General features: G+C 30.0%; 9 protein-coding genes across 9 annotated transcripts; 7 read left to right on the top strand and 2 right to left on the bottom strand.

The window, feature by feature from the left end:
* EIN_022440 (hypothetical protein) lies at positions 1-487 on the top strand (the record flags this gene model as incomplete). Its single annotated transcript, XM_004257358.1, has 1 exon — positions 1-487. A coding segment is annotated over one exon (487 nt), but the record flags the coding sequence as incomplete, so codon positions are not given.
* Positions 488-1,145: 658 nt separating this feature from the next.
* Positions 1,146-1,850, top strand: EIN_022430 (hypothetical protein; the record flags this gene model as incomplete). The annotated part of the gene is made up of 2 exons (XM_004257357.1): positions 1,146-1,369; positions 1,487-1,850. 2 exons carry the CDS (start codon positions 1,146-1,148, stop codon positions 1,848-1,850), a joined length of 588 nt encoding a protein of 195 aa, XP_004257405.1.
* A 437-nt stretch (positions 1,851-2,287) lies between these two features.
* On the top strand, positions 2,288-2,692 carry EIN_022420 (hypothetical protein; the record flags this gene model as incomplete). The annotated part of the gene is made up of 1 exon (XM_004257356.1): positions 2,288-2,692. One exon carries the CDS (start codon positions 2,288-2,290, stop codon positions 2,690-2,692), a length of 405 nt encoding a protein of 134 aa, XP_004257404.1.
* A 60-nt stretch (positions 2,693-2,752) lies between these two features.
* Positions 2,753-3,265, top strand: EIN_022410 (hypothetical protein; the record flags this gene model as incomplete). The annotated part of the gene is made up of 1 exon (XM_004257355.1): positions 2,753-3,265. One exon carries the CDS (start codon positions 2,753-2,755, stop codon positions 3,263-3,265), a length of 513 nt encoding a protein of 170 aa, XP_004257403.1.
* Positions 3,266-8,769: 5,504 nt separating this feature from the next.
* On the bottom strand, positions 8,770-10,320 carry EIN_022400 (hypothetical protein; the record flags this gene model as incomplete). The annotated part of the gene is made up of 1 exon (XM_004257354.1): positions 8,770-10,320. The coding sequence occupies one exon, from the start codon at positions 10,318-10,320 to the stop codon at positions 8,770-8,772; it is 1,551 nt and encodes a 516-aa protein (XP_004257402.1).
* A 2,015-nt stretch (positions 10,321-12,335) lies between these two features.
* EIN_022390 (transcription factor MYB90, putative) lies at positions 12,336-12,830 on the top strand (the record flags this gene model as incomplete). The annotated part of the gene is made up of 1 exon (XM_004257353.1): positions 12,336-12,830. The coding sequence occupies one exon, from the start codon at positions 12,336-12,338 to the stop codon at positions 12,828-12,830; it is 495 nt and encodes a 164-aa protein (XP_004257401.1).
* A 1,781-nt stretch (positions 12,831-14,611) lies between these two features.
* EIN_022380 (serine-threonine protein kinase, putative) lies at positions 14,612-17,991 on the top strand (the record flags this gene model as incomplete). The annotated part of the gene is made up of 4 exons (XM_004257352.1): positions 14,612-15,398; positions 15,451-15,880; positions 15,934-16,273; positions 16,408-17,991. The coding sequence occupies 4 exons, from the start codon at positions 14,612-14,614 to the stop codon at positions 17,989-17,991; spliced, it is 3,141 nt and encodes a 1,046-aa protein (XP_004257400.1).
* A 139-nt stretch (positions 17,992-18,130) lies between these two features.
* Positions 18,131-19,622, bottom strand: EIN_022370 (hypothetical protein; the record flags this gene model as incomplete). Its single annotated transcript, XM_004257351.1, has 3 exons — positions 18,131-18,837; positions 18,945-19,287; positions 19,440-19,622. The coding sequence occupies 3 exons, from the start codon at positions 19,620-19,622 to the stop codon at positions 18,131-18,133; spliced, it is 1,233 nt and encodes a 410-aa protein (XP_004257399.1).
* Positions 19,623-25,893: 6,271 nt separating this feature from the next.
* Positions 25,894-26,431, top strand: EIN_022360 (asparagine synthetase, putative; the record flags this gene model as incomplete). Its single annotated transcript, XM_004257350.1, has 1 exon — positions 25,894-26,431. A coding segment is annotated over one exon (538 nt), but the record flags the coding sequence as incomplete, so codon positions are not given.

Below are 26,431 nucleotides of genomic sequence, written 5' to 3'. Positions count from 1 at the left end.
GTCATTCGCGAGAGATAGAGAACCGTCGATGTCAATGAGCTCGAACACTCCTATTAATTATCATATGCAACCCCGTAACCCTGTCCCACCTCCAGGTCCTATCCAACAAATGCCTCAAAGACAATTCCAACAACCACAGTTCCAATCACAACTCACTCGTCCACAACCAGTCGTACAACGCGAGAGGTGGATATCACCAGAAGACCAAACGTGTAATGGACTCATTGCAGAGAACGAGAGATGCCTCGAGAACATCACACAGGCAGTCATGCAGAAGCGAACGGACTTTTCGGAGAGCATTGCAGTGTTCAATGGGAACCTCCAGAAACTGATTCAAATTACAAACCAAATGGCAGCAAGTCTCCCGATGTTTTACTTCACACCAATCAGTGTTAATCTCCCAAAGTTCAAGAAGGAGGATATCAGACACTCCCCAGCTTATGGGGCTGATTTTGTAAAACAGGAACAGAGAAGAGATGTCTTGTGAGTGTTATGTGATGAATTCGTAAGTTTAATTTTTAGTCATATTGTTGTTTGTTGTCATGTGTTGTGAGTAACGTCTTGATTGGGTTGTCTAATGGAAAGGAATTGATATGGAAAGAAGAGATGAGGTAGTGGTGAACGGGTTCAAAGAGGTGGAGAGTCTATTCTAGAGAGTCAATGTGGTGAAGAAAAAAGTGAAGAGAACAAATGAGGGAGTGATGTGTTTTATACATCTGAGTTTTGAGATGGGGGTCAACACGTCACATGAAAATTTTTGGTGTTGTGGGTATGAAGATTTTTTAAATAATACATAAAAAGTGTGACTTCCCGAAATAAGAGCATTTTGGGGGTAAACGAAAAGACATACAGTTTTGTCCTCTCAATGAAATTTGTGCTTTTTTACCACAAACAAAACCAAATTTTGAACTTCATCATTTTGGAAACCAAATTTTGTTGAGTAAGAACGAAAAGAAGAGAAAACTATTTTTATGTTATTTTGAATAGTTTTTTATTGATAAAATTATAACAAAAAATAGAAAATAATACCACTTGAGACAGAAATATTTTTACACATCATATCTATTTGTTATTATAATTTTTACTATATATTGTATAAATTATCATTGATGAAAACTATTCAAAGCGCATTAAAAATTAGCAAGATGTACAAAAAATCAATACTTTTACTCTTGAAAATGTTTGAGAAGTTTTCGGGAACAGAAAACACGATTTCGAGTGCGGTTGAGAGGTACGACTTGTTCTCTGGGAAAGTGCTTGACGAGGCGAAACGCGTCATTGACCAATTTGAGAAAAAAGGAATGAGTCAAGACCAATTGGTACAGTTTGTCACGATTGTCGACTTGTTGAACGAGAAGCATATATCGGAGTTTGTTGTGTGAATGTACAACCATTTACTTGTTGGGTATTTGAATGAATTTCCGTTGACGGGAGAATTTAGTGGACTTGAGAACATCGATAAGAGATACGTGTGGTTCAATAAAAGACTGATGGGATATGAGGAGATGTACGGAAAGATATTTCCGAAACGGTGGAGAGTCGGCGAAGAGCTTGTGTTGGAGTTTGTAAGCTCCACGAAAGTTGCGTTTGAAAAATTGCTTGAGCGACTGATTGTCGAGTCGAAAAAGGCCGGTGGGGACTCGACGAATTTCACAACGAAAATTGTGAAAGCGCTTCACGTCACAATCATATTTGAACAACAATTGTATAAGAGAGTTTACCACAAGGAATACAGAAGGAAAATCGACTTGTTCCAACCTGAAAAGAAGAACATTCAAGTCAACAATAATGCTGGCGATGGCAAAGGTCTTCCACAACAAAAGTTGCCTGTCAAAAAGAGGACGAGTTAAAAGGGGTCAAATCCATTTGACGACGAGAGTAAAAGCGCGTTAGAAAATCCGTTTTCGGACCACAACTCGCAAACTTCGTGTGACGCCAAAATCGGAGAAAAGGCGCAACCGATCAATTTGTGGGAGAGGCGAGTCCTAAAATTAGACCGAACCCATTTGATGATGACTTGGGGGATATATATATTCGAAGGATTTGAAAGACTCAAAAAGCCTGAAAAGTTCTCAGGAAATCAAGAAAGACAACGCAAAACTAATGAAAACGGATACAACAAAAGATATAATGACTGGCGGAACTGGGATGGAGCCTGGTGATGCATACGCTGATATGGTGAATTCCCTTTGATGAAGACAACAGCAGGAAAAAGGTTGGAAGTACAGACGAAGGTGACAACACAAAATTTGTTGTTGGCGCCCTCTCGAGATGTTTTGAACCGTACATGTCTGGGTATGTTGAGTTGGAAGACAAGAACTTGACTACATTTGTCACAAACTCCTTGAACGAAGAAAACTTTAAAGAAGAAGCTGAGGATGGCGTGTTGTCGTCGTGTAAAGATTATATTTTCTATGCGAAGAAGTGTGGAGAACGGTGTATTCAAATTACACAAGGCAAACCGTTGTTGGACGTCTGCGCACAAATTGCGGAACACGCCGAACAGTACGCGAGAGGGATATCAGCGAAGTGTAAAGAGAATGACACGATTCGGAGGTGCTGTTTGGCCATCAACACATCGGACTATTTGGAACATTGCTCAAGGAATATACCGACATGGCGACAGTGTCTTGTGGAGAGGAGCTGGAGATCTTCCAATTCAATATCATCAATAGATGTGTCAAATCAATAATTCAACAATTGGTTGTGGTGTTACTCGAGAGTGTTAAAAGTGTTGTTGGAGAGGTTGGAAATGAATTGGGACATATCGAGCGAGTCGATTGACGATGAAGACGATTATGTGATTAAAATATGTGAGATGATAAATAACCAATTTGGCGTGATAAAGGCGAACATCTTCAAGAAATACTACATGAGAATATGTCACGTGACTGTGAACATGATCATTGATGAGATGTTTGAAACCATTTTTAAGTGCAAAAAAATATCGGTTGAAGGCGCACAAAAAATGCAAATGGGGTATTCCCAAATCAAAAGCTCGTTACAGAAATCGCCGACGATTGAAGTGCAGAGCTGTAAAGAGACGGGGAATAGAGAAGACGTTTTGTCAGAAACAGACTACGCGATGCAAGTCAAAAAGTTGTTTTTGGTTATTGAAAACACACTTAAGGTATTGCAGTGCGAAAATAAAGACACTGCGTTTGCATTGTATCAACAGCCCAACCCCAACCAGTCCGATGAATTGTTTATATCTATAAAACAATATTATTTATATATTATTACAGTTAGTTTCATTTTGTTTTAACTTTGTTTCAAAACAAATAAAAAACGTTTCAAAATAAATCAAAAATGCACATTTTTTCAACTCTGTTTCAAAACAAAATAATTTTGTTTCAAAATAAATATAATTGTACCAAATGAAATCAAAAGTGTTTCAAATTAATATAATGTTTCAAATTAATACAAAAATGTAGCAAAATAAAATAAATTTGTTTCATAAAGCTGTAATTTTGTTTCAAAATAATATTAAAAACAATACTTAAACAACTTAGCTAACTTGAAAAAACAAAATGGATTCTTTTGGATATATACCAATGGAAGAAATTGACGATTTTGTATCCCAAAAACAGCCGTTCATTGGACCTTTAACAAAACCTCCAGAAATACCACAACTTAAAGAAAAACCCACTGAAGAAGAAATGAAAACGAACTCACTAACACGCCAAATGACACACATAACAGAGGAAAATCACATTTTTAATGATTTAATTAAAAATCAAAACGCAAAAAGACCATACTTGTTGGTTACGAAAAACTAACGAATTCTTTTGACTCATCTTTACGAAGAAAATGGAGAAGGAATGTCTTTGGTATGGTACAGCAACAAAACTCGAATGACCATACCATCGACTTGTGTCTATCTCAACAAATTAAGACAAGGAATTGATATATCTCCAGAAGTGAAATGTGGTAGAAAACCAAAGTATACCAACGCACTTCTTAAAAGGACTGCTGTTATGCTTTGTCAAGAAAACATGTCACTTAGAGAAGCCAAAAAGAAGTTGGCAGAAGAAGAGTTCAATACAGTGTCAATATCATCGCTAATGCGCTATATAGAAAACGACGAACTAATGAAAGGTATCGAACTTGACCCATTGTTTTTTACAGAAGTAACAATTCGAGGAAATACAGCAAATACAATTAACAACAAAGAGCTACGAGTACAAAAATTAGCAGAGTTGTTACAACTTCAAAGAAGTGGCTATGCTATTGTCTTTGTCGATGAGTCTCATTGGAAGGTTGGTAATGTCCGAACAAGAAAATGGGGTTCACGTGGAAAAAAACACTTCAGAACGACAAAATTGAAAACGTTTAACTTGAGTTGCGTCAGCTCGATATCTGAATCAGGTGACAAATTTTGTCGAGTATTTAACGAAACAGTCAATGGTGAAATGTTTAGTGCATCCTTTAAACTTCTTGTTGAAAATTATGTTGCTTTACTTGGAAACATAGTCTTTGTAATGGACAATGCTTCTGTACATAGAGAGGATATTATATCTGCAGCAAACGCTAGAGGGTGTAAGGTGTTGTTTAATGCACCCTATTCCCCAGAATGCAATCCAATATAAATGATTTTCGGTATTTGGAAAAGTCGAGTTGGTAAATTACCAAATGAAAACTTACTTCAAATGTTAACGAATATGGCCAGATGCTTTGAAGATATCGAAAAAAGTGAGGTAAGAAGATGTGTTAGTCATTTTCTTAATCGAGTATCGACAAAAGTGATTAATCGAGAAGACCTCTAATGGAAAATGTTAATTAAATTGTTTTTAATATTATTTTGAAACAAAATTACAGCTTTATGAAACAAATTTATTTTATTTTGCTACATTTTTGTATTAATTTGAAACATTATATTAATTTGAAACACTTTTGATTTCATTTGGTACAATTATATTTATTTTGAAACAAAATTATTTTGTTTTGAAACAGAGTTGAAAAAATGTGCATTTTTGATTTATTTTGAAACGTTTTTTATTTGTTTTGAAACAAAGTTAAAACAAAATGAAACTAACTGTAATAATATATAAAATAAAACAATGTAATCTATCAATAATATCTTTGTGACTCTTTTTTTGTGTTTTTTCTCCCCATTTCGTTTTTTTCGTTTTTTTTTTCGTTTTTTTTTCGTTTTTTTTTCGTTTTTTTTTCGTTTTTTTTTCGTTTTTTTTTCGTTTTTTTTTCGTTTTTTTTTTTCGTTTTTTTTTCGTTTTTTTTTCGTTTTTTTTTCGTTTTTTTTTCGTTTTTTTTTCGTTTTTTTTTCTTTTTTCTCATATATAATCATCAATCTTTTTTTGAATATTGTATTCATTTGTGGATGATATAATTCGAGTTTCGTTATACTCAATATATTTGTTGTTCTAAACTGTTTTTGTAATTTGTTTATTTTTTTTTCATTCGTTTCGTATATTCATTTTGATAACTCATTCATTTTCTCGACTTGAATTGTGCCACTTTTGGACCAAATCAAATTGTTGATATTGGTAAGTAGTGATTGACTTGTTTAATGTCAGTCTTTTCATAATTTCATTTGATATTTTTTAGAACACAATTAAGGGAAGACTTTCAAAGTCTTTATGGCACACCCAGGCGCTTATCATATTTACCGTTTTACTAATTACAATAAGATTGTATTTTTCTAAAAGCAAGTCATTTGATTGTAAGCGCCTATACTTGCTTTGGATATATGAGTGTATGAGGGATCACAAAGATACATTGATGATTACATTGTGTTGCGTAACACTCTCTAAGCGGTTAGTTTGTCCGATACGAAAAGAAAGAAACAACTTATTCATAATATGTTTATAATATTAAATTCTTGATTTATATATGGCTGTATTTTCTCTATTTTTATTCTTTGTTTTTTTTTCATAAATTTATAATATAAACAACCATATTCTATACTAAAATACAAGTTGGTTGTATCTTTATATCTGAAATCATTGCTTCTCTATACAGGGTTTTGTTGTGTATTCAAAACATGTTGCATTGTTTGTGTTGTTTCTAATAAAAATTGAACCAAAAATACCAAAATTATTTATTCTGTTCACCATTACATTACTCAAACAACGAAGTGGTGTTTCTTTTGTCACTGATAAACAATCATTTCCATTGTACAGTCAATAATCGATATAAGGGTTATTCGATATTAGGATTTATTCGATATAAGGGAGAAAAATAAGAGGAAGCCCTTATATCGAATAATAGAAAAAAAATTAAAAAAAAAGAAATTTATGTGTTTGCTTTTTGTTGGTTATTTCAATTTAAAAACCCAAAAATGGTAATAGGTAAATTAATTTGTCACTAAGTTAAAAAGTCAATTAAAATAATATAAAAACTGTGTTTTATTATATTTTTAATAGAACATTTTTAATTAAAATAAACAAAATATAATAATTATAATAAAAATAGATAAACAAGTAAATTTTATTTTGAAATAATACAATGAATGTATTTGCATTCTTTCAAAAAGTATACTTTACTTGACAACATATAATAATCAATTGGTATTCCCGCTTTACGAACTTCGTTAAACTAATTGATCAATGCTTCCTCAAGTTCCGGGTTCTGTGGTTTTCTTATTCGTTTATACGAGGATGGAAAGTTTATCAATGTTTCTTTAGAAATTGAACGCAAATGATAAACTTGCTTTGGAAAAATTACTATTTTCAGTTGTTGTCTGACAACTTCGATTACTTTCTGTGTATTTTGATAAGGATCAATTAATTCAATAATTTTTATTTTGTCTCGTAACATCAATGATGTTCTTGTTTTAACACATTTGGATTGCATTAAAACTTAATGATTTAACAGATTTATTTAAAGTTTTTTAAGTCGAAACAAAGTTAGATACAAAAGTTTTATTTATTATATTAATTGTGTTAATAGATTTGTTTTTGTTTTTTGATTTATTATAAAATTTATTATTTATTTTAGAAAAAAAAATAATTGCCAATTGTTTTCAAGACATAGGCAAAGTGTTTATTTTGGTTAGAAAAAAAATAATAATCAAAAAAAAATATTTTTGTGACAAAAAACAAACCGAGGTATTTTTTTGTTAATTATACAATTTCTCATTTTTTCCCTTATATCGAATAACATTGGTACCCGGTATTCCCTTATATCGAATAATGACTGTAATTCCAACTTTCCTATCAAGTTAAAATTAAACAATTTGTTCTCAATTCAGTACAAACATTACAAATAATAATATTGTGGTATTATTATTAAATTATAATTTTATACCTGTATATAAATAAAACATTATGACAAATTCAAACAATCAAACAAAAAAGTATAATTCTTTCTATTTATAACAAAAAATAAAACACAACGAAATAAAAACAAAGACTTTTTATTGAATATAAAAAATAACACAATTTAATTGTTTTTAAAGGTAATTGATAAAAAGTAAAATATGTAAAATTTTTGAGATGATAGAAAAAATAAACATATTTTTGTTTTTTATGTTTTATAATTAAAAAAAACTCTACATATTTTTATATTTTATTTTAAAAATATATTATTATATTTTTTCGTTTATGTATTGAATTGTTTGGCAACTATTTTCTTAAATTTATTCACAAGACAACAGGGAATATCAACAATGCCTTATTTTATTATAATTGTAAATTATTTTTACTAATTAGCAAGTTGTTCGGATATATTTTCTCTTGTTTGCAAAATGAACACTTTTCTTGTCAACAATATAGGTGTTATATTGTTACAACCTTTTTAAAATTTATTCGACTCCTTTTATTTAGAAAGTGAGTATTATAAAATAATAAATAAAATTACAACATGTCTATTATGAAATATATTCAATAAGAGTCGATGTGTATATCAACTGTTTTGTTGTAGCAACACAACTGCTTGCATATGTTTTTGTTGTTACCACCACTATCTCCTTTGTTTAAATTCAATCAAAATACATTCAGACGTTTATTAGTTAGACAACAAAGGTTGTTTTTTGAAAAACAATTTTATGTGTTCCGTTTTTAATAAATTTATGTTTTTTCTTTATGTATAATTGAACATGGATACAGTTATGTATATTGGTGAATTAACTTAAGACTCAATTTATGTGGTACTTTAACACTTAACTGGCTGAATATCTTCTCAAATGGAAATACATTAATAATTTTTGTTCGTTGTAATTAGAATTTTAATAGAAATAAAAATAGAAACCAATAACGAATAGTTGTTTATAATAGAATATAACTTATCATTCTAGTTTTACTTTTGCACCTACTCTAATTATAATAATAATATCTTATTGTTTGTAGAAGCATTTGTGGTCTAAGGGCAGAATTCCACCCTTCCAAGGTGGAGATCCGGGTTCGAGTCCCGGCAAATGCATTTTTTGTTTATCTTAGATAAAAATCAAAAAAATATACAAACATGTATAATTGCATATATCAATACGCAATTATACAACGTTTTTGACGTTTTTGTTTTTTTATTAAAATTCCAACCTTTACCAAACAATGATAGTTCTTAGATCCCAGCTGTTTTTCGAACCAGCGGTTATTTTCACCCTCTATATTTTTTTTGAAAAAAAATAAATGTAATAATTATAATACACATTTTTATTTATTTTTTATAATAAAAAAATAAGTTTCAACAACTCAACAATTATTTACTTTAAATTACGTAAAGTATAGTAAATTTACTATACTTAAACTAATTGTATTAATAACAGACAACCAACCGCAACAATTTAGTTGAATGAATTAATAAAAAAATGTATTAAAAGGGTGTGTATTCTCCAGTCTTTTTCTTTGCAAATTTTGCGATGATCATTCCAAATATGACAACGAGTCCACATGCGGTGACCACAAGTAAACAAATCATTATCCCCTTTGCCCCGAATCGGTCCAACACTGAATTTTGTTTGTCGTCTTTAGCTTTGTTTTGTTTAGTGATAGTTTTTGAAGACGTAATTGATTGTTTCGGCTCTGAAATGTTTCCGTTCGCATTTTTACTCCAGTCGATTTGTTTTGTCCTCAAAACGACTTTTTTGACTTGACTTCCTTTGTTTTGTGTAACGTTTGCAGACGTGTTTGTTGTGGTCATATTAGTGTTACTCCTTTGCATTTCTTTCGTGCAATTTTTACACTTTGTCTGCTTTTCTATGGTAACTACTTTAAATGCGGTCCCTTGCTTAGTGTTCACCTTCTTGACATCCAACACATCAATTTTAACAAAGACAAATCCGACGTTATTGTCCGACGCTACTCTCACTATGACACTCTCTGGTTTGTCACTCTTTGGATTATACATGACAACTTCCCCCGACCGATAGTTGCACTTGTACTTCATCACATGTTTACACTGATTCCCTTGCGTGATGTGTATAGTCACACGTGCAGTCGTCTTTTTGTTGCACGTGTTGACCCGTAGTTTTTTACAGGCGGGTATTTCGACGGCAAAGTACTTCGCTTTGTTTTCTTTGTTTCTTTTGGAGCACAAGTCCTTTGAAAGTGGTAACAGCTCAACTGAGAGTAATTCAGTGAAGTGCAATTTTTGTTGGACAACGACATCTCCTTTGTTGATTTGAACAATTTTACTTCGTGGTACCAATTCGACTTTTGTTGGTGGCTGTGTCAGTTTAGGATGAGAGTCATTCAGTGTCCTCTCTTCGTGCTGCACAAATTCCATCGGTGACATTTTCTTTTGCATCACGCGATGCGCAACTTTAGCAGCTTCAAAGTTGGCTCTGTTAATTTGTTGTGACTTCTCGACTTCTGCTAGTGTCAGTTGTGCTCGTTGAATCGCAGAGTTTGCCTTTTCAAGTGTTTCATTGAGGTGGTGAGTGTTCACGTGGAATTCATCATTTTGCTTAGAAGTCAAATTTGGCGTTGAAGTGAGTCTAACCCACTCGCTTTCTTTCATATCCTTTCCACCAATGAGTCCGTAGTAATTCACAAAAACCATCTCGTTTGATGAGATGACAAACGACAACATAATTAATTGGGTACCAGTAGACACATGTTCAATACACCGTGAATTTTTCCCATTACAACTTGAAAGCACTGAAACAGTCAAAGTGCCATTCCTCTCTATTCGGTGTTCATTGTAAAACTGTAGAGAAAGTTTCAGTCTCGTCGGCGTTTTGTTGTGAATTGAAAACCACGTCGCACGAACAACGGTTGGATCACCACATCCAGTATTTTGTGTTATTGGAATATACTTCGACTCAAATATTTGTTTTGAAATTTCTCGGACTACTTCGACTTTTGTTTTAGTACATTGTTGGGACTTAACTAACACACATAGCACGACAAGAAACAAAATCATGGACTCTTGATTTTTGAGTTTTGGTGATTCTTTAACACTTTTTTTATTAATATAATAATATTATTTTTACTATTAATATATAGTTGTTTTGTGTGTAATTAAGTGTGAATTATTAATAATTATTTAATTTTATTATTATATTTTTATTAGTATTATATAGTTTTTTTAATTAATATTATTTTGTGAACATGTTATAACGGACTTTTTTTATTTGATATAATAAATATATTAAATAAATTAAAAATATATAATATATAATATTTAATATATTAATACTATATTACATTAAAATTATATTATATATAATTTTTACAATGTTTATTTCATTTAATTATATATTTGGAAATATAACATAAATGTTTTTCGACCAAATTAACCATCGAGTAATATAAGTAACATCGTTACATATAATATCAATCTAATGTTAGTAATGAAGATAATATTAATTTATGAGTGACTGAATACCCCAAATAAAATAACTAATGTAAGTAAAACAACAAATATTCATAAGAAATTTGGAAGGTTCAATTTATTTGTAAAAGATTGAGTCGATTAGTTCATTTAAAGTCTGATAAATAAAAAAAAATATAAATAATTATTATAGTTTCGTTTAATAATAATAACACGATGTTAAATACTCTTAATTTAAAGTGAAATTAATCAATTTTTATTAACCTTTTCTTGGTTCAATAAATGTTATAAATTTGATTATAAAATAAAAAACAATTGACTCTATTTTTCGACGACAGATATTTTTAAAATAAACATTTCGAACTATTTTTATTTACTTTCTTCGACATTTTAATAAAGTATATGTCCAAATTCTGTTATTGTATTATGGCTATGTGAATCCAAAAGCCAAAGTACATTTCCGAGTTTTGCGATTGTGGAATTTCTTCACAACCTTTTTCGTTAACATAAAGCAGTTTAGATATAAATAAATTTTGATATCAAGTCGCAAATTTTTGTTTCAATAAAAACATAATAATTGGACATTTTTTAGATTTTTAAATTGTCGAAATCATTAAAATTTGTCAATGTTTACTAATCATTTATTTATTACTGCCACTGTGTGTGTTCATTAATAAAAATATCACTCATTTAATTACATCAAATTGTTATATTGGCTATTAAACTTAAAAAACGCAATTTTGAGACTAACTTAATAAAGTTTTAATCAAACTTTGATGCAAAGATGAACAAATTTTTAACTAAACAAATTTTTGTTTTAATCAACTTTTTTAATCACCTTCTACTTTTTTCAACACCATTTTAATTCCTCATAATTATCAATTACTAATAAAATCGCCAACAAATTTATTTCTATAGCATCATACACTTTTATTACACTTACAAATCAGAAAACCATTTTCCTTTATTTTTCACCGTAAAAAAAATAAATAATAACCCCAATAATGTCACAAAAAGTTGTGCTTGTTTTGTCATTATTTTACATTACTGTATATCATTGTTTCAAATTCTTTTATTATATTACTTAGACTTTCAACATAAAATATTTAAGTTTGACATAAACATTCTCGCAAGATTATTTTTTTACACGTTATTTTATTATCATGTATTGTATGGTTATAGTATTTTTTATCGATTTAATGTTGAATTTGAACAACGAATTCACTACGAAATTGTGTTGGAAATAAAAAGAAAAAACCCCTAATTGGGAGTCAATTATCAAGCCCTTTTCACTTTTGTTTGCAAAAATAGACCACTTGATCAAAAAAAGAATTACATCACAAATCTTCCCGACTGTTTTCTATTTTTTTCTTTAGAATGCAAGTAAAAATGAATTCCGCTCAAATTGACGGAATATGTTTTTACTAAACGCTTCAAACGAAAGAAGATGATATCAATTATACAATCTAAATCTCATAGAAATCCCGCCTTTTTAAGTCAATAACTAACACCAAAACACCATTCTTTCAGTTCACTTTTAGAAAAAATGACCAAAACAAATTGCATCATATAAAGCACATCAAACTACAAATTCCATTCAGTATATGTCATCCAACACAACAAATTCCTCGACAACATGCGTTGACCACACTTCAAATTCCGAAGTGAAGAGTCAAAAGAAGAAGGTAAGTCAGTGGTCCAAAGACGAAGACGAAAGGTTGATCATCTCGGTCAAGCAAAATGGGCCTGAGAACTGGGGGACCATTGCACAAGATGTCAAAAATAGAACACGAAAACAGTGCAGAGAAAGATATTTGAACTGTTTGTGTGAGTCCCTTTCTAAAGAGCCTTGGACGGCAGAGGAAGATACACTACTTATTAAGTTGCAGAAAGAATTCGGCAACAAATGGACGAAAATTTCCGCTTGTTTAAAGGGGAGAAGTCCAAATTCAGTCAAAAACAGGTTTTGCGCTCATATTGCAATGATACCAAAAAGAAGTCAAAATAACAAAGAAAACGCGTTAAAGAAAAAGTTGATAATTGTGTGTAAAGAGTCTGCATTTGTCCCAGCACCAAGTTGGTCATTTTCTATTATGTAATTTAGTTGTGTAATTTGTTTATAATAAATATATTGAGGTCTTGTTTATAATCAATATAGTCGACCACTTTATTTTCTTGTGTGTAAATCAAATCAAAACACTGAAAAACAATATAATTCGGATAATCAAACAAACAAACAAGTTGTTATAAATGCTCAAAACCACTTTAAATTATTATCTTTTGTGATTATTACAAGAAGTTATTCAGAAAAACGATTAAATAAAACGCCATTGCTGTGTTTTTTAAACTTTAATTCAGGCGAATAAATAATCTCTGTTGATTTAAACTACTTTTTGAGTTGGTCGGTATACTAACTTGTTGTATCTACAACGAGTAATTTTTGATGTAACTTGATGTGGGCTTAGCAAAACCCTTACTTTATTTTTTGGCTTTTTTATAATAGATTATAATCACAATTTCGAAGAAAAGTAGCTCATTGATGGTTAATGCGTCTTTTGAGTACGATGTGAACTTTGGACCAGTCTCAAAAATGCGTTTAAAAAATATTGTGTAGAATGTTTTTGCTGCTTTTTATTTTTTCAACCATTTACATATTGTTCAAAAAACATTAAAACAATGAAACCCTTTTAATCACAATTTTGGGAATGAGAAGTGGCATTCACATGAAACCAATTACTCATGTACTGATAAATATATAATAATAACGCTATTTATAATAAAGAAGTTAACAATTTTAAAATAAAATATTGACTGTAAAAGATCAAAAATAACGACGAAGTAGTAAATATAACTGTTGTTTTTTCATTCTTTTTCTATCAGGCATTTACGGACTTTACAATACAAAACAACGTTATGCAACTATACTAAATTGATTTTTATTTAAATAATTTATTCAAATATAATTTATTCGAAAATATGCCGTTTGGTCCAAAACTGATTAAAAACAGGACAAAAAATATGAAGGAGTTGTTGTTTATTCCACATTCAAATCTGCATTTTATGTTTATTGTTTATGTAGATAGTTTGTCAACTTGTTAACTCCAACATTTTTGAGACAAAATGTGTTGATTTGTTTCGTTTAATTTTCAAATGTCGAATTTTTATAATGTTATATTGTTTTTCATATAAACTGTTCATTTTGCGGTTTTTTGGGTTAGAATTATGAATCAAATTGCGAACAAAACAACTCTTTAAATAGCAATTCCAACATTTAAACTATTATATAAACGAACATTCATATAATAGAATTATTGTATTATTATAGTATAAATTCTAATATCATGTTTTGGCAGACACCCGTTTAATTTATTTAACTATACTTGTTAAATACAAACGAAAGTCGACTTCCTGAAATACACCCACAATTTAACTGGAAATACTGATAATTGGATGAAATTATTGTACAACAAATTTATGTTGAAATAATGGTAAAATATAGTACAAACAGAATTCTACAACACTCCATTTGTAAAAAATCTCAAAGAATAACTATTGTAAATTTTTTATAAACTGCCGGAAACCATTTAAAACGGAATTTAACAATTTATAATATTAAATAAATAAAAAAGTCTTACATCTGAATTAAATTAACATTTTAAGTTGGGGGTTATTCTTTTGAATAATAGAGGCATAATTGGATTTTTGTATGGTCAAAAAGAGATTGAATCTAATGATGGGAATAAATTACTTTTGACCAAAAGATTAAAGATTTCCTTTTTTTATTTTCAGTTGCAATAAGTAAAGAAATAAAATCTAAAACGGTAAATAAACGTTTATAATTATTACGATATTGATAGCAAACCATAAATGTAATTTTGAAATGGATCATAACTCTCTTAAACTTTTGAATCTCACAAAGGCTCAGATGACTCTTCTTGTTATTATACTCGTTGTCGCTGTTACAAAAGGATACCTTTGTTCAGTGGGATGCACTTCAAATTGCACGTCAGACTATACATGCCAAGCATGTAACTTTGCTTATGATGATGACCATTCTTGCTTACAATGCGCGTTGATTGCTATAGATAGTACGTCTTCTACGACTTATGTAAGATCGAATAACACTTGTCTGGTCTCAAACAAGAAAATAGTGAGAGACATGAAGACTTCAATCCCACCAGATGAATTTATCACAGAGGTGTTTATAAACCAAGACTTGACAATTGACTTGAACGAACAGAGTGATGTTGATGTATCCTTTTGCACTTACAATTACAAAAATCGATTCGGAAAGTGGCTTAAATTGGATAACAGTAAACTAACTCAACCGTATTTGTACGTCAATATAACTAAATTGATTAATACAAGTTCAACGGTCTATTTTGATATTACAAATACACCAAAAACCTCCCAGAATAAGGCAAAATGCTTTACACACACTTATTTGGATGATAACACAACATCATTTTCTCTATTTTTACCATCAGCAATTTCTAAGGTTGACGACCCATTTTACTACATGTTTGTACATATTAACGAAGCAGAACGTGTCCGGGTCAATATCAATATCGTTGAACAGGAAATTAAAGCAGCCGATTATGAATACCACATTTCACAAGAAATAGCAGATAACTTAGTTAAGAATATCGACCAAGTGCTTTTATGGGGTTTGTTCTATTTAATGTAGTTAAATGAATAAATAAATTAACAATATAGAAGTACCTTTCGAGGCTCGAGGAGTGGTAACAAACCCAGTGTGTTACCCACACGTTGCAATGAAGAGTGTTGTCTTTACTATGGAATTTATTGGAGATTATAAGATGTTGATGGACGCGACTATTAACAACCGAATGAATTATATTCAAGAATACACCATCGTTGATCCAGTCACAAAACAATTGAAATGCGAAAAAACGTGGAACGGATGGAAGTTTGGGGCATTGGCCGAACAAGAGAAAGCTGGTGTTATTGCTTCCGTGGATGGAAATGTTACAGGCCTCAGAAGATTCACTATCATGTCAGTCTCTCAACAAGACCACTTTGTTGTGAAATTTAAAGCGATTTGTCCGCATAAATGCAATGCAGACAAGGGGTGGGGAAACTGTTCGACATATGAAGAAAAATGTATTTGTAAAGATGAGTATGGAGGGTTTGTTTTAATTGCAGTTTATATTGAAAACTAGTCAGAAAAGTGACATAAAGGGATGACTGTCATTTGAAGTGTTTTTTTAATGATAAGTGGAATGAAGACTCAACCAATAAGTGTTACTTTGGTGCCAACCATTGTGACCAATATTGTCAATGTGAAGCTGGTTATGAAAACATCGACCACTTCTGCATTTCACAAAAATGTCTGAGTAATGTCATGGACACCAATGTGAGTTGTTGGGCAAATTCAGAAGGGTGTAAGGTTGACTGTACTTGTATGGAAAGGGCTGGATACTCTATTGGATACAATCACACGTGTAAAAACAAATTATGTGGAAATGGAATACAAGATAAATACTATGACAATGAAGGAAAGTATCTTAGAACAGAAGAAGTTTGTTATTACAATAAATATCAAAATATGATAAAATGATACTTACAAAACAGTGTGACTCGACAACTAATTGCAATGAATTTTGTTTGTGTGCAAAAGGATATATTTCCAATAACTTTATGTGTGAAAAAAAGACACTTTCCAATGGCGAAATAGTTGGCTTGGTTATTGGATGTGTATGTGCATTTCTAATTGCAGTTGTTATTATTGGAATCATTATCTTCCTTGTTGCAAAAACAAAGAAAATTGATATCAACATCTACAAAACACAACAACCTAATTACTATTTCTATATAAATGGATCCCTTCGTAGTGCCCCGTCTAAAAAGGCTAAACACTCCATTGATCCAATTGAATTAGGATTTGGTAATGAACAGAAAGCCACTGAAATATTCGACACGCGATTTGAAAAAGTAGAAGTTAAAAATCACTCGAGAAATAAATGGATGATGGTGATATTCCACACTCCAAACAACCCAAAATTTGTGTTCCATTTCGAACCACAAGTTCTATTCTTACGACCATCAGTGACTAAGGTGATAACAGTGTATATGACACTTCACTGCACTACTTTCTTGAAGAGAACAAAATTGCCTTATACAGTCTGGTTCAGTAAATCAAAAAGCACTCTCCAATATATTGCAGACACATTGAAGAACAAAACTTTTGAAAGTTTTACACAAGACGACAAGATCTTTATGGATAAATTATGCAAGAACGTACAATTAAGAATACATAATGCATTTACTATTATCACAGATGCAACAAGTTCGACGCATATTGACATGGATGAATTGAATATGTCAGAAAGTCCAATAGCTGAAGGAGCAATGGGCAAAGTGTACATTGGCAATTACAGAAGTGTACCAGTTGCCATCAAGCAGTTTAGATGGGAGAGTCTTTCAGATGAAGAGATGAAGGAATTGAAGAAGGACGTCATGTCTGAATGTGAAATGATGAGTAAATTACGAAATCCGTTCATAGCCAATTACATGGGTTCTGTCACATATATGCCACAAGTCTCAATGGTCATTCAGTTCTTTGTATTGGGATCGTTAGGTGAGTATCTGACCAAAGACAAACAAGACTATTTACCTTTATCTTACAAATTAAAAGTGCGAATGTTGTTTGATACAGCTCGAGGAATGCAATTTTTACATGAAAACAGAATTATGCACTTGGATTTGAAGCCAGACAATTTGTTGGTCAATTCACTCGATCCAAATAGTGCTTGTACTTTAAAGATTACTGACTTTGGTACCTCAAGATTTGTAAAGAAAAGTATCATCAAAGGAGAAGACAAAGGGCTTGGGACTCCTGTATATGCGGCACCCGAGTCTTTTAGAGATGAATACACATACTCTGGCGATGTCTATTCCTATGGCATAACAGCTTGGGAAATTTTCTATCAACGCGAACCTTACTTCGAGCTGAAAAGCGTCTTTGAGATTCGACAACATGTTTTAAATGGCAAGCGACTTGAAATAGATCGCACAATGCCACGACTCTATAATGAACTAGTTGAAGATTGTTGGAAGCAAGATCCCGGCTCTCGCCCCACCTTTGATCAAGTGACCAAGAAAATTGTGAAGATAGATGATGATGTTATAAATCAGACGGGACTAGATGTTGGAGTGTCTACTGAGAAAGTCGAAGAACTTGTGAACAAGAGAACAAGGAGGTTACAAGAGCAGCTTGTTCAAGTCGAGCGGGATTAATTAAGTGTTGTTATTTATAGTTACTTATTAGTAACATATAATAACTTATCGATAAAATACATTGAACTATAAAACTACTATAATATAAACTACATATGGTTAAAACGAGTTCTATTAAAATGATGGCATTTTAATTCGTTCAATTTGCACTGTTCAGCTCTTCTTCCATTCGTCGAAGCTCTTCTTCTTCGGCTTCTTCTTGTTTTCTATTTTCCTCTTCTTGTCTTGCAAGCTCCTCTTCTTGCTTTCTGATCTCTTCCTCTTGCTTTTTCATCTCTTCGTCTAATTTGGCCATTTCCGCATTCGACTCGGCTTCTTCCCGTGCCATTTGTTCATTCAATTTTCTCTCCTCTTCTTCAAGTTTCTTCATTTCGTCGTCTTCCGTGTTAGTAGCTTTCAGTGTCTTTCTCTTAATAGTTCTTTTCTTATACTTTTTAATTTCGGGATCATAAAGAGTCTCTTCTACAAGTTCAATGACATATCCATCTTCTTCATACGTTTTAATAACCTTTCTTGTGGGTTCCTCTTTTTTGGTTTCTTCCACTAAAGAAGCTGCAACTTCTTTTTTTGGTTCTTGTTGCTTTGGTTGAGGAGCTTTTTCAGCTTTAGCTCCAGCAGTTTCGCTTTGAGAAATTGTCATTGAAAACGGTCGTTCTGGCATTTTCATTCCTTCGGTGAATTTTCCAATACGAGTTTGGACGGGTCCTTTCACACCAGCCGCTGGTACCCACCCCTCTAATTTCTTTCTCTGAAAAACGTTTCTTGCACACAACTCACAAAATGGTTTACAGTCGATGGCCATTGCTTTGAATCGAATCGGTTTCTCGCAACTGAAACATTTCATACCTTTTTTGTTAATATTATAATAATACATATAATTATAAATTATATTATACTATAATAACATAATAATATAATAATATAATAATATAATAATATATAATATAACAAACAAGTATCATGGAATGGATACCCACAAAACTCCCACGCTGTTGTAGAAATGGGATTGTTACATACAACGCACTTGGGTAAAGCATCGATAGCCTCTTGCTTTCTCTTTGCAGCTTCTTCAATCTCTTTTCTATCTTCATCAATTCGCTTCTGTTTATTGGCTGCAAGCAATTTCTCGTCTTCCCCAACGTATTTATCACCCAATGTGGCATATTGCATCAACTCGGAAGCAAATAGCGTCACTGATTTCGTGTCAGGCTTTGGAGTAATGAAATCTTCTGGTTCACAATAAATGATGATGCCATGTTTCTTAAGAGATACAAAGGCAGTTTTAACATCATTTAACTTGCAGTCAGTATGAGCAATATGAATCCAATAAATAATGAGGAAGTCAACCTTCAAATGGTTTCATGGATAATTTGATATTGTTTTTAATTATAGTTTAATAACATTATAAAAAAGAATAATTAAATGAGCTATTAATATGAGAAACAAACAGGATTGGCGAAGGTCATCTTCTTATAATCGAACTCTGTGGGAAAGAGCGAGTGAATAATAGCACAGACAATTTTCCCATCATTCCAACAAGTGTTAAAGTCGGTTACAGTGAGTCCATATAAACCCGCCTTCATGTTTGTCCACATCATTACAGCTTCTTCTCCAGTGACGTAAGTTGTCATTTACGAATTTTGAGTTGAACTCCAAATTCTTCAACTGTTTAGAAAACATCTATTTTTGGTGAGAATTCAATCAATTCGATTTTTAAAAAACGTTTTGATTTATTTATATCCAATAGTAAAAGTAATAGTAAAATATTATATTAACAAATCAATAGTTAAGTTGGATATTATATAAAAATATTTAAAAAATGGTTAAGATATAAAACTTCTTTTGTTATTATTTTAAATAAATTGGTTTAAATTTGATAATTTAATTAATTTTGTGTTTTTTGGTCAAAAAAAAATTAATTATATTTTATTACAAATTTACTATAAAAAAACAGTTGTTATAGAAACAATATATAGAAATAGATTTATCATATTAATATTTATTTAAAAAATTATGCTATTAAAAAGTTTAAAAATAAAAATTAAATATTTAATTCAATTTTATATTTATTTATTGACTTTTTAATAAAAATATATTTTCTATTGAACATAAGTTGTATGTCTAGTTAAAATAAATGAAAAATTGTTTATTAGCTTAACATAATTAAATTGTTGAACAAAGATTTAACAACAATTTATGTTTATAAATAGTCAATGTTTAAATCGAGTATTTAAACTATTTCAATACACACAGTTAACTTTGATTAAATTATTGATAATTTGACTAAAAATATTATAACTTAATCAATTATCAATATTGTAATATTATATTATTCAGATTACTCACATCTTTTTTAAATACTCTAAATTGTTAAATTGTTTTTGCTTTATTATTAGATTATTGATAAAATCAACAATAATAATTATTATAAACTTAATGTATTTCATCAAATACAATTACCCTTTAATATTATCAATTCAATAAATGATGCTAAGTTCAGTTTGTTAGTGTTTTTTATATAAAATGATATTTAATGTTATTAAATATCTTTAATTTAGTGTAAACATCACAGAATTTACAAGCATTATGTAAAATTAATATGAAAAAAACATTTGAATAAAATTTTAGTATGGTTCCTGAAATATTTTGATTTTTATATATTATTAATTCCCAAATAATATTAACAAACTAAATGTGAAAACTATAATTAATAATTAAATTAACTTATCATTTAAATAAAATTAAGACATTTATAAATTTTTATATTTTTTTTGATAACATTAAAAAAATAGTAAACTTATTCTATAATTAAAAAATCATGTTTTTCTATATTTGAATAAGTAAAATAAATTACCATTAGCTGTAAACTATAATACAATAATTATTTAATTAAATAATTACCCAATATATTTTTAATTAAAACATCCACTATTTTGAACTGTTTTTCTAATTTTTTTAATAATAATATATATATTATATTATCTAATATTTTTATATTTATAATTACAAATAATTGTTTTCAGAATTTCGAAATAGAAATTCATCAAAGACCAAAACTGTAAGTTATTTTTGTTTTCATTGAATAGATCACAAAATTAAAAAAAACTACTACTTTTGAGAAGACGAACAAATGAATACAAAAAACAAATAAATAAAGGCCGAAAATATCGTGTGTGTTCAGGCGGAGTCAGAAACCAAAATACCATTTGGCAATCGACTTGCCAATGCGTGTTTGAGACTTTCAAATGTGTCAAACACGAGAAATCCTTCTTGTGATATTCCTGAAACTTTTTGGAGCTTCAGCTCAATCACATTTCCAAATTGAGAGAAGTGTTTAAGCACCGAGTCTTTCGAGTAAATGACAGACGCTCTCTTCAAGAACAAAATGTGTTGATCGGCGTGTTCGAATGTTGTGACATTCGATAACTTCGAAGGTTTAAAGTTGTTATGTGGCATCACTGAGTTGTTTTGCGTGATGTGTGCACGTGTGTACTTACAGACGTAGGGTAAACGGTTGTAATGAATGGACATCAAATGCGAATTTTTAATTGACAGTTTGCTTTTATACTCTCAACCTCGACATGAACTAAACATTTTAGTATATTTACTATTATCTGACCACTTTCCAAAATATCTGCTTTGTTATTGGTACCCCATGAGGCTTGCAATGTATAACTGATTTTTACCTTGACCTGATTGCAATTGTATTCATTTTTGTTTTTGACTGCTTTCGTTTTCTTTCTTCGAAAACAAATGGAAAAAAAATGAGGAATTTCGTGATTAAGTGACGTGGAATCATTAATTCATAAATTAACTACAAATGAAAAACATTTACGGCTTTCGAGGGTTGTCGACTTTTCTTGCCTTTCGTTTTGGGGATTTATTATTTTCTTTGGTTTTGGATTAATTTAGTGTTGTAAGTGTATAGTACATTTTTATTATTAAATAAACTGGTTAAATAATTAGGAGAAATATCCAAATATATAATAATAAAGTTTTAATTATATTTTAATACAGTTAATAATGATTTTCACAAAATGCCGATTGAATTTTTTTTTTGTGGGCAAAATAATATTTTAGAATATTTAATAGTATAATATATTACATTTATGGTAAAATGTTTTTAATAATTTATGTACTCGTGATGTTTGAAATTTTCACTGAAGATAATTATAAGAAATGATTTTGGTTGTTTATAACCTTTTATAAAAGTTTGTGCTTTTTTTCGAAAAAAAAACTAAAAATGTTCAAATAAATTAATAAGATTTAAAACAATTTTAATAATCATTTTTTACTCAAAAAGTACCAATTTTGTAAACTTCACCACTCAAACATTTAATTATACACTTTAGTTATTTAATGTTAAATGTTAGTTGTTATTATGAGGTGATTATTTCATTTTTTTTGTAAAAGACTCAACATTGTGCTTTTTTTAAACACATAAAAAAGAAATTGTATAAAAAAGATTTAAAACTCATTTTTTCATTTTTTCATTGATTCATTATTTTGTAAATTAAAAAATGTGTATTTTATTTTACAAAACCACAATATGTATGAGTTTATATTAAAACATAAAAATATGATATTATTTTATTACAGATAGAGTATTTAATTGGTGCCAAGAAACTAGAGGATTGATTAATGTAAAAATTCAGGTTTTTATTATTTGTTTTCTTGATAATAATTGATATGAAAATGGGTGCCAAACTCATTTCAATTCTTAAAAGAATTCTGGCACCCAATAAGTTTCTGGCTCCCTGTAAATACTCAATCTGTATGATATGAACTTAAAGTTTTAAAAACTGTTGTAAATTTGAAAAAAATACACCTAATTTTTTTAATTAAAGGTAATTAAATGTTTTGAAATTTGGTAAATTTTCCAACGCAATTGTACAGTTAAAAATAACTTTACATTTGATCATGGTAAGTCATTCCTTACAACAATATGATTTTTTATTAAAAAAATAAAAATATGATTTTTTTGCATAAAAAAATGAGAATGAAAAATAAATGTTGTTTATATTTTTAAATATTTAAAAAAAAATTATTATAATTTGTTTTTATAATAAAGTATTATAATTTATTTTAATGTATAGTCACCCGCTAAAAGGTGTAAATTTACGACAAATGGTCTAAAGAAACCATTTTATAGTTTTTAGAAATTATGATTTTAGATTATGTTTCAATTTGTCATTTTTTTCTTTATATTGAAAGTATTTCAAAATTAACTATAAATTTACTTTATTCTAAAACATTGTCAAAATAGATTAAAGGTGAACTGAAAATCAATTATTAATGGAAAAATGCAGTACAAATACACTTACCTGGACAATACCAGAAAACAAAAAGACCAAACCTGCACCTGCGATGGCTTTCGACGATTCGGCAAATTCTTTGGATGTATCAGATTCATTGTGTTATTTGTTTGTGCTGTTTCTGTTAAAACAAAAAGAATTTTGCTACAGTCAATATAAACGGTTACAAATTTATATTGCTTATAAAAATATTAAGGTGTTCAATAAAAATATGGAAAGTTTGGAATCCGCAAAAGTGTTTATAAGTGTTATCAACCCATACTACAATATCAATGTTTTGGATGGTTTTCTGAGACTGAAAATAATTCAAAAAGATCTGGCAAAAATTTTCAAAGTGAATGAGCCAAGAATTTCCGCTGTTATTAAACAAGAAGAAGAAGCGTGTTATACATGTAATGAATCTAAAAGTAAATATAACATTTCTTTTAAACAATCTGATATACTTTGTTCTAAAATATCCAGAAGATTACTAAAAAACAAAGCAGTAACAACAGATTATGTTTGGAGTCTTTTTGTTGATGAATGCAACTTGAATACCACAAAAGAATCTTCAATTCGTTGGGCAGAAAGACGCGGGTTAAAACTTGTAACGTGCAAACAACTTGCAGAAAAACGATTCGATGTAAATCCCAATGATGTGTTAAATTACTTTTTGACTCTCCAAAATAGTGTAGATAATTGTTTTTCTGGTCTTGTTGTTAACATGGATGAAATGGGTTACAGTCCAAGAGCAGATTCTAAGGATGGACACTGTTTTGTTCCAATGAATTATGAAATGAAATTTGTGTATTGTCGACAAGAGAGGGATGAACGACATTGCACTTTAATTGCCACAGTTGTTACTGATGGTTCAACTCTGAAACCAACTGTTATTTTGCCCGTTTGTTCTATTCCAAATGAATATAGGTGTAATGGACTAACGGAAAATAATGTTTTATTCCGATACAGTGTGTCTGGATTCATTACGCGTGAAATTTGTGAAGACTGGATTAGAACTGTTCTGCTTGATTATATTAATAGAAAACGTGTTGAAATTAAAAATGAAATGAATGCGCTTGGAATTGAAATAAAAATGTCCGATCTTAGAGCTTGTCTAGTGTGGGATAATGCAAAAAGCCACATCCTCGATTATTGAATTGTTACTCGCTGAAAATAACATAACTCTTGTTAGATTAACTCCACATGCTTCTCATTTCCTTCAAGTTCTTGATTTGGGATATTTGGTAGGCTTAAAAGAAGAATGTCTTCTTTAAAAGCGAACGACAGTTTTGTAAATTTGCTTTTTCAAGAAGAAGTCGAAAATAAAGATGTGGATGGTAATTTATTTTGGGAAGATAAAAAACCAGATTTTTACAATATTGAACTCGGAAACAGACTAAGAGAGTTGATGATATTGGTGGATTCTTTCTTTGCTGTTACAACACCTCCTTTTAATATTATTGCTTTTAAACAAGCAGGAATAGTCAACTGGATTGACAAAACGCTTCCAAAGTGTCGTGTATCCATCGAACATTGTAAATTTATAAAAACGCCCCAATACAGAGAATTGTTCAAACAGTTTATTCCAAAACCAATTCCGTTGCTTCAAAAGAAAAGAAAGACAGTATTACTCCCTTTCCAAATTGAAGTTAAAAGAAAAGAAAGGGAAGTAAAAAAAGCATTAAAAACCCAAAATAAGATAAGGAAAAAAGAAACCACAATTTTAAGATTGCCGTTGTCTTCTAAACCATTCAAAAAACTTGACAAAAAATGATTAATTTTTTCTTATTTTTTTGACTTTTTCATGTTATTTATGTTATTCTTAATGTTTTTTATAATTATAGTATAAAATAATAAATTATAGTTTCTTTACACCATTTGTCGTGTTTTCATTGCTTTTAGCGGGTGACTATAATCATATATAAAAATTTATAATTATTAATTATGAAACAATTAAATAATTAATGATAACTATTTTATTTATTTATTAAATTATTAAATATTATTATTATATAATTATTTTATAAAAAAAAATTAATTAAAAAAATTTTAAAAATTTTAAATGTTAATTTATTTAATAGTTTAAAACCTCAAATTTCTGTTTTATTATAAATTTGACTCAAATTTTTTGAGTCAAAAACACACATTTTTATTTCTTTGTCTTTTTTTACATTTTTTCCTTCCCAAAAAAATTAGAAAACAATAGACAGCTTGTCTTTAACATTGAAAAAAATAATACAACCCATTTATGGGAATCAAACATGTTTAATGAAATCCAATACGAATACTATTAATTGGAATTATCTGAACTAATAAAATATTATCATTTTAAAAAAAAGGAAATAAGTAATAAATTCCAACTGGTTTTATTCGACTGAAAATGCCGAATTGACATTTTTATTTTTTTTTTCCAGTAAGAAGTTATAATAAAAAAAATATTATGTAATGGTCAGCATTTATATCAATTAAGTAAAAGTGGTGATGAAAACGGACTTTACAAAATAAAAGCGATCAGTTGTAATCGAAGGCGAAAGGTCTTTACCTCAACACATGCTAATTGCCCTCCACATATAAACCCCATTCAACTCATTACACACAACACTTTTTGATGACAACAATCCTACCAGAGAACTACGCGCCTCTTCTCGACCCCTTTCAGACTGAAATTGCGATCCGTAAGATCAAAGAAGAGTTTGAAGAGAATTTAAAATATGACCTTGACCTTCTTAGAATTACCGCTCCACTTTTTGTTGAGTCTGGGTATGGCATTAATGATGACTTAAATGGTGTGGAAGTCCCTGTCAACTTTGAAGTGAAAGGTCTGAACAACTCCCGAGTTGAAATAGTCCACTCGTTGGCTAAGTGGAAGAGACTTCAGTTGCATTACTTACACATTCCAGTAGGAGAAGGGATAGTGACTGATATGAATGCCATTCGCCCAATGGAGGATTTAGACAACATTCATTCAATTTATGTTGATCAGTGGGATTGGGAGAAGACCATTTTAGAGAAAGACCGCACATTAGACTATTTAAAAAGTGTCGTTGAAAAGATATACCACGCCATTTACAAGACTGAAGAATACATCTGTGACGAGTACTCAGTCCTTCACAAGAAATTGCCAAAAACTATTACGTTTGTCCACA

The sequence above is a fragment of the Entamoeba invadens genome (assembly GCF_000330505.1).
Source record: "Entamoeba invadens IP1 unplaced genomic scaffold scaff_1105074724629, whole genome shotgun sequence".
Classification (NCBI taxonomy): Eukaryota; Evosea; order Mastigamoebida; family Endamoebidae; genus Entamoeba; species Entamoeba invadens.
Note: the sequence above shows the minus strand (reverse complement) of the source record. Positions and strands in the feature narration are given on the sequence as shown.